This window comes from Geospiza fortis, unplaced genomic scaffold (assembly GCF_000277835.1).
Source record: "Geospiza fortis unplaced genomic scaffold, GeoFor_1.0 scaffold54, whole genome shotgun sequence".
Lineage (NCBI taxonomy): Eukaryota > Metazoa > Chordata > Aves > Passeriformes > Thraupidae > Geospiza > Geospiza fortis.
In genome coordinates, this window is record NW_005054301.1 from 16,454,808 (window position 1) to 16,463,531 (window position 8,724).

Consider the following 8,724-nt stretch of genomic DNA (forward strand, 5'->3'; position numbering starts at 1 on the left):
TTGCTGGAGCAGGCCAGAGCGATGTGGGTACGGATCCTGGGGTTGTTCCTACTTGGAATCACAATCACGTTGCTTCTTCAGCACAGTTTTGAAAGAGAAATGTCTCGTCGAACACAGGCCACACCCTTCTCAGCCCATTCGCAGCTCCGGGAGCAGTGGCACAAGTAGCACAAGGACAGCCACTTGGCTCTCCAAGGCCTTCCTGGCAGGACTATTCCTCCTCCTCCTCCTCCCCCTCACCCCCTTTTGTTTGGCAACCACAGGTGAGCATGCACAACACTCGCTTTCCTTTTCTCATCAATAAAGCAGAGATGTCCTGCGGCCAAGTACAATCAAGTTTATCTTCATGAACCACTGGGATATCCTCGGATGAAAAGTTGTGTGTTAAACTGACAAAAATGTAATCAGCAATAAAGAAGTGCCATAAACATCACAGAAAATATGCTCTTGTTTTGGGGGGATGATGCAGCCAGTTGCTGAAATGTAACTAATTCCAGTGCTTGATTTCCAGGTGGGTGTACCCCGTGCTGCAAGCAGTTGCATGCTGTAGGATAAGGCTTCCTTCCCCTAGGAGAATGTCCTATGGTAAGAGAACTGCTAGCACATCATGCCAAACATTGCAAAGAATGAAAGAATAGTTTGGGTGGCAAGGGACCCTAAAAATCTAGTTCCAAACCCCTGCCACGGGCAGGGGCACCAGCAACTTGGCTTTACAAAGGGTGTTAGCCTTGAAGCCTTATATGCACACAAGTTGTGTAGGCGATGTAAGAATCTTTAGTACAGTATTTCAGAAGTGACAAATGAATTTACCTATAGGAAGATTCCAATACCCGTGGCATTTGGTTGTCGGTTCCTCTGCTGAAGTGCCAGAGCAGAAGGTAACACACAAACCTGTTTGCAAGAACTGCAGAAACAATCCTTTTGCCATTTATTCAAACAGCCACTGCTGGCCATGACAGTAAAATCCTATCCTGTCCTCCAGTCAGTCAGCATCTGGTCACTTGTAACTGGTTTCTAGTTTCCATTTTCTTGCTTCTATACAGGTATACCTACAAATAAATTTCTTTGTGATCATGTCAGAAAGACTGAAGTGAGCAACAGCAACAACAATTAAACAAAACTGCAAAATAAGCCAGAAAAAGGATTGATTTTATTAGGAATGGTACATTTAAATACATGTAAGACTTTGGGATTAATTTACATATTTCTTCCAAAAATGTTTCCCTTCTTTGACAATACAGAAGTTAAAAAAAAATATCTAATTCCAAATTGTAAGAACAACAGTATTTGCAGTGGAAATTTCTATTAATCAAAACAAGTGTGCATTCCGGAGATTTTAACTACACTTTTCCTGGGAATTTTTTTTGCTGCCTCTCATTACTAAAATAACCTTCCTTTCCATCAAGACTATTGCTAGTCATACACATGTTATTCAGTATCACACTTTTGGGTATGAAAGCTATGTCACTTTTATAAACATCAAAAACATGGACATGCATATTGACATTTCTGTGCAGTTTTATGAAGTCACCTGTCAAATAAGGCCTATACATACAATACCACATACTAGTGAATTACTGTAAAATTATTATAATGGATTCCCAATAAACCTGACATCTGGATGGTATGTCTCATTTTAACAGAAAATTCCAGCTTTCATTACTGCTTAACATTGTATTAATCCATTATCCAAGTGAGCAATATTCAACTAACCAATGTGTATTCCTGAAAGTCTTTTGCAAATTAAGCATATTGTCAAGGTCATGTAAAGCTGGAACTTAAACAGCCTGTTAAGCCAAGCAACAGGGAAAAAGGGGAACTCTAAACTAATTTTATCTGGTCCATTCATTCTCGCACAGAAAAGTAGCCACAGAACCTTAAAGGAATTAAATCTATACTTCCTGTTCTCAGACTTAATACCAAGGACAAAAGCTAACATAGTATTTTGGAAGTCAAAGGCCTTGGAGGTGGAGGGGAAAGTAGGGGCAAGAGAGGGAGAAAGCAGCGTATTGTCTCATCCCATTACCTCAGCATTATGTGTACATAATATATCTATGATAGAAATGTTTACTAATAGCAGGGAAAAAAAATAAAAAAGACTTCCCACTCCAGACTTCACTGAAAGAAGAAAGCTGACAGCCAGCCCCTCCTCACAGAGATGGCCTATTTGATGACAGGCACTTTGGCAATGTAAGAGGAGGTCACCCTTTCATCATGTTAACTCTTCCCCTCCCAGATCTCACATATAACTTGTCTCAAGTCTTGAAGAAACTTGACTCAAATTAATTAATACATCTCTCAAAGCAGGTTAACTACGGCTGTGAGCAGAGCTCGACCTAGAACGAGATTTTCTTTTAGAAGAAGAGGGAGAGGGGGAAGAAGCTATCAAGCTGGAGCGGTGGCTTTTGTGGGAGTAACTCTTTTTAGGAGTACGACTGCGAGAACGAGAGCGGGATCGAGAGCGAGAGCGGGATCGAGAGCGAGACCTGGACCTGGAGCGGGACCTGGAGCGGGAGCGGGACCGGCTGTCCGATCTGGAAGATCCTGTAGACCTGGACCTGCTGCGAGATCTTGAGTAACTCCTTGATCGAGATCTGCTTCTAGAAAAACAAAATTAAAAGCTGTAGTCTCACCTCTTACTAAATTTAAAACAATAATGTAAAATTTACAACTACTCTGTATGCATGGCCCATCCATCTGAACCTGTGAAAGCGCTATCCTCAGCATTCAGCCATTTCACAGGCCTGCTAGATTTCTGCTCTGCTCCATCATGACAGCATCTTCCTAGGTGAAGGCCATCAGGAGCTGCTGGCCTTGACACTCTCTGCTAGTGTGGCACAATATGAACTGCCTAATAAAAGATGCCTCTCCCCAGCTCTTGCCAGGAGGAGAGAAACCAATTTTTAGGCAGGGGAATCTCTATCAAAGAACAACTCTTTGTCTGCAAACATCCTGCCTTGAAGTATCATTTAATTTATCAAGAAAAACACAGAAGTGGAACTTTATAGCTGTGGTGTTTACTCTCTGTAGAAATGCCATGCAAACAACAGTTTCTTTCAAGAGGCTAAGTCTCTAAAGGTGTGGATCACCAGCACACTTTAAGGCCTTAGAGTTTTAACACCTTCACTAGTAATGCATCCCTTTTTTCATGGAAAGAGATAATGAAAGAGCTGCAGCCAACATGTTTTTTAATGACTGAACAGCAGAACTGCTTAAGAATAATGCAAGCAAGCTAACTGATTTTCTTTTATTCTCATGAACAAGCTGGCTTTCACAACTATTTGAGAAATATTTCGCAGGACTGTGAAACAGCTTTCCTTTAAATTAAACATTTTTAATACCAAAATTCATGTTTTAAGAAGTTATTTCTTTATAATACCACATTTTGTCTTTAAAAAACATTTTTACTCACATCCCAAAGTGTTCTATTTACCCTGTTTAAGCAAGTTAGTTCTTATCTTAATCTGTTTACACTGCTAAAAAGTGGTTCTGTGCAGTGATATTTAGCTTGGGGCCAAAAAAACTACATAATCAAACTTTGGCACAAATACTATCCAAATCCACGCCCTCAGCAGAATTTTATCATGCCAGGTGACATACCTATGCCTTCTGTGGTCTTCAGTCAGTTTAATTCTGCGTCCATTCAGCTCAGTGCCATCCAGTTTTTCCAGAGCACTCTTCATGTCACTGTAAGATGCAAACTCCACAACCCTGTTATCATAATGAAATGAAACAAAAGTTTCAGAGAAGCAAAAAAAAATAAGGAAAGCAGGTCTTTTTTAATCTGTTGATTCACAGCTGTTTTATCTTCCGAAAGCTAGTTTTTAACATGGTTAATAAGAAAATATGACACCAACAGTCTTAGCTATCCATACCTCTCACATCTACTTAAACAATAGCAGAACTGCTATCTGCAAGGAGATGGAGAAAATGCAGGAAGCTACACAAATCTGCATCAGCTGAGGAAATACGTTTCAGTCCTCCACTACACTGCATCCCAAAGCTGCCCATGAAACAAAACAAGTCTGCAGACTCTTCTGACCTATTCAAGAATTTTAACAGTGAATAGAAAAGTCCAGTATTTGTGGTTTTTTAAGTTTGAACTCAAAAAAGGGTCTATGTTGCATTGGTTTGCAGTGGCCCAAGAGCAGTTTTGCCAGCACAGACATTTTATTCACACTTCCTTCCCTCCTGCTTTGTTGTGCAGGACCTTTGTAGTCTGCAGAACTGAGAACAGAGAGTGGGCAGGTAGGTATTCCCCATGGAAGTTGGTTATGTTCATTTCCCATGACTTTGCTGAACCAGTGTAAAGCAGCCACAGACAGTAGGTGTTTTAGCCTCAGGCCTCAGATCATAAATGATTATATAAAAATAAGACAGCAGGGCTTAACATTTGAAAGGAATTCTCCCCTCCTTTCCTGCTTTCATGATAGAGAATAGAGACTGAACTCCTACTTACTATCAGTTCATGTTCTGGATTGTTTTGGTTCCTTAACTGGAGAAATTTCAGCATCTAAGGCACCCCAGAGATCTATATTTCACTTCTTCTGTATTAGAGGAAAAATCATGCCCTTAATAGTTTCAGCTATCATATGACACACAGACACAAAATGAACTTACCCTTCATTCCTGTTGTTTCTGTGTGCATCCACATAGGTGACCTCTCCTGCCTTTCTCATGACATCTTTCAAGTCCTATAGCAAAAGTTAACATTTTAGTTTGAACAGGACACAAATCAGTCAGGTAGCAGAATACTCCCCTAAAACTTTCCCTGCTAAAACTGCTTAATGCTTTTTAATTTCTAGATTAAAAAAATATATATATATAATTTAGAAAAAGTTTCTGAAACAGCTTATGTAATAGCAGCTGCAATAGAAAGGATGCATCATTTTACAGCTACAGTGAATAAAACACTGCTTTCAAGATAATCCTACATCCCAAAACCAGCTGTTATGAAAACACAATGCAATACTTAAAATACTAACATGTCCCCTGAAATCAGAACTGAGAAGTGCAGTAGTATTAAATCCAGATTTTCATAACTAACACCCCAGTTAAATGACATTCCAATAAGTGTAGACAAAGTCAACCTTTATGCTCACCTCCCCCAGCTTCAAAGCAAAATTAAAAGCAAAAAGGTCTAACTACAATGTAATTCAAAATTTTACAAAGGAATTTTTCTTTAAAAGTTCAATTTGAGTATCCTTCACGCTACAGTGTCACATCAATAGACATCCTTGTCTTAAACTTAACAGAGGCTAAATGTGGACAAGTAAAATTACTTGCTTAGCAACAGGACAAAGTACAAACAAATAATGCAAGAGGTCGCTAAAAAGCTTAACATTTGTCTAAGTTAAGGCAGCACTTTTACCCAACAGTATCTGGTATTTTATAATCCCACACTACTTACCGCAGCACACCACAAGTGGCAGGTGATATAAGAAGGTACCTTAAGCAAAGAGCTGCTTGTCCAATACCTAGCTGGCCAAGAGGAACTCTCTTACATGAGAAAGGCAGTGATGGCTCATAGCAATATGCTTCACGGAGGTACCAGAGGCCCTGAAAGCACTGGACATAGTCTCCAGTCTCCAGAAGTGGCTAAAGAACCCGAGGATGATCTGTGCTAGCCAATCGAGATCAAACCCAGGCAAACCAAGATCTAGACTGCCAAAAAACAGGAGTGTCATAGGAACCAAAAGGAAAATTCAGAACAGGCCAAACCCTAGAATTTCAGCCACTAGAAAACCCCCAAATCTTTGGCTCTTTTTCCTCCACACAAGAAAAATGAAGGTTAACCAAATCAAGGTTGTTAGAAGAGGTTCAAAATGCACTTGGTTAAAATTAGAAATACACTTAAGGAACAAAAGACTACAGAACAAAAAGTCAAGAAAAAACTTTAGAACATTTGCCACAGAATATAAAAAAGCTTAGTTTTATCTAGTATTTTGATTCAATTGTTTTATGTTAAAAACTGGCATATGGAAAGTAGTAGATATTTTCCTTGTTTCACAGGTCTTAATATAGAGAAACCCTAATAGCAAATGAAAATTGGTCCCTATTAGTACCATTAAAAACAATACTTCAAATTACCTCAATTTAGAGATGATGGACAAAATTTTGGCCCTGCTCAAGCCAATGAGACTTTAACCAGACCAGGACCGGTAAGTCAAAAGGGAGTTTAAAAAATGTTAATCTACACAATTATTTCCCAAATCAGTAACTTTAGGCCTTAAGATTGAGACTCCCACAATCCTGTCACACTATGTGCTGAATCCTAAGAAACATTAACATGAAATATCATTTGCAATCGCAATGTCAACACGATTAAGATGCCAACATTATTTCTCAAAAGAGAGGAAGTGTGCATGTGTTATAAAAGCTCAACATTCTGTAATTAGAGGAATGTTTTAAAAGTTGCCTGGTATCACCTAACCAGTGGAACAATCAAATTTTATCTTAAGTTTACTGTTCTGGGTCACCTTAAATAGCACAAGAAAACCCTGTTGTCCTTAGTACCAGAGAGAAATAAGGTGTAGGACAACCATAAGTAGGAAAATATATCTTGATGTAATACAGACCTACTTTTCTCAACTACTTGAAATTTTGATACTGGGAAACTGATGAGGGTGGTTGGAAAGCTCTAAACATGCAGAAATACATGTTTGCTAAAAAAAAAAAGGAGAGCATCTAACAGTTTGTCTACTACTTAGAGATGGGATTATCTATTAACAATATAGTCAACAATCTGAGGAAATTGATCTGAATACAAATTTTTCTGGCTTTTTCTATGTTTAAATATCCCAACACAGTAACTTTTCAGGGAGATAGATGTTCTCGAAGTATGGGGATCTGGACACACCAAAGACTAAATTCTATGTGCAAGTTTAAAAGCAAGGTTCCATAACGAGTGTGCTTCCTAGCAGGGATTAGAAGGGAAGAATAATGGCACTACTGTTAATGGATTAGCTATTTTAATGTGTTGTAAGTAGCACAGTTAGAAGTTAAAACACTATAGTCAGTACCAAAGCAGTACAACTTCAAAAGTAAATGTAGCTTGCATACGGTTGTTACCTTCAAATGATGTCTATTTAGGCAGGTATTGAAAAGTCTCTTATGATAACTTATCATATATTTAAGAGACATTAAAACATTTAATTAGAATACTAAAAGATTCATCAGTATGAAATCTGAATTGGGTGGGCTTCAGATTAAAATGTAAGTACACGTAAAGCCATTATAAATATTCACAAGTAAAAGAAAGTTACAAAAATGTTAATTTTTTTTCAAGTTATGCATTTAACACTAAAAAGCCTTATAGGATTTGTTTTCCTTAACACTCCATTATAGCTTACTTCTCTGGTCCCTACTGTTGTTTCCAAGTGACAATCTCTTCATATATGTAACTGCATAGCAAACCCAGAAGATATTTAGATTAAATCCAGTTGATGATCACCTCAACTCAGCTGGTTTTCTTTAGTTATTCAATAATTAACACAACTGTTCTGTTACGAACCCTTTGAACCTGTCATGCAGAAGATAAACTGAGTTCAACCGTTGATCTGCATGGATTGCACCCAACTCTTATGAAACACATCAGCAGAGCTCCAGGCAAACCAAGAAGCCTCCTTGTGGGGAAGTAGCTCCAAGGCCGAGGCTTTGAACATTCAACATGTCCTACTGCATCTTTCAGGACTTTAATCGAAGTCTCTTTATTCAAAGAAGATATAGGCTAATGAACAAGACTAAACTCTACTATTCACTCACCTTTTGTACATAGCATCTGTTGCTATGTCCTTACAAAGTGAACTTTCTATACACTGTACACTACACAGAACACAACTAAAAGAATTGATTACATGGCTATTCTGTTAAAAGCCAGCTAAATATTAGCAAAACATTAGCAAGAGGTGAAAAAACAACAACAACAAAAAGAAAGAAAGGTGATAAGAAAGCTTCAAATCACAAGTACTGAAAGTTTGGGTTTTAAAAAAAAGTATCTACAATAAGCATACTCAACACGGTAGCTCTCTTAAAATTCCCTCTATTAATGATGTATTACCAGAATTGTCAATCATTAATTGGGTCACAAAAATATTTTGCAAAACATAAGACTATAAATTACAACCAAAACAAAGGCATGCACCTCCAGGTGTAACAATACAAAAGAATGACATAGTTTGAATTAATGCAATGTTTCAATATTTTAGAAACTATTTAGCGTCTTCCAAAGTTTTATCAGCGGGCAAATAGAATTAAGAATCTGTTCCCAACTACAAAATCTAGTTACAGAATATTTGCGCAGCTTTGAAACAAAGGACTTCTGTAAGTGCTTGAATGCTAATTTTCACCAATCCCTGAAGCTGTTTTCTTATTTTTTGTTCACATTAAATATTTATGATGGCTTTATTAAGAAATTAGACTGAACGCAGTCTACTTATGGAGTAGTAAAATAAGGTGTAAAAAAGAGAAGGTAAGATGCTAACTCACCTGCCAGCTGATACGGGATGAAAGGTTTTCAACAATGATCCTGTGTTCAGTACGAACAGGAGGCCCATACCGGCTGGAAGAAATCAAAGGGGACAAAAAAGAAAAAAATCTCCAGTATAAGGAATTTAAAACTTAAGAAATCTGACATTTTCTACAGTTCGCTGAAAGATTTAAGTAATTTCCTTATTGTTGGACTGCAGACTTGATTCTTCTTAGTCAAGAGTATATTTAAGATTC

The 8,724-nt window shown here is 37.9% G+C and overlaps 1 protein-coding gene across 1 annotated transcript in view; it reads right to left on the reverse strand.

Annotated features, from left to right (window-relative positions):
- Window positions 1-1,128: 1,128 nt before the first annotated feature.
- Window positions 1,129-8,724, reverse strand: part of LOC102042172 (serine/arginine-rich splicing factor 5-like) — a 13,393-nt gene continuing 5,797 nt past the window's right edge. The window contains exons 4-7 of the mRNA XM_005417528.2: window positions 8,488-8,560; window positions 4,621-4,694; window positions 3,601-3,711; window positions 1,129-2,600 (exon numbers count right to left, since the gene is read on the reverse strand). Of these exons, the coding sequence (XP_005417585.1) occupies window positions 2,309-2,600; window positions 3,601-3,711; window positions 4,621-4,694; window positions 8,488-8,560 (550 nt within the window). The 3' untranslated portion in view covers window positions 1,129-2,308. The remainder of the gene's footprint in view (window positions 2,601-3,600; window positions 3,712-4,620; window positions 4,695-8,487; window positions 8,561-8,724) is intronic.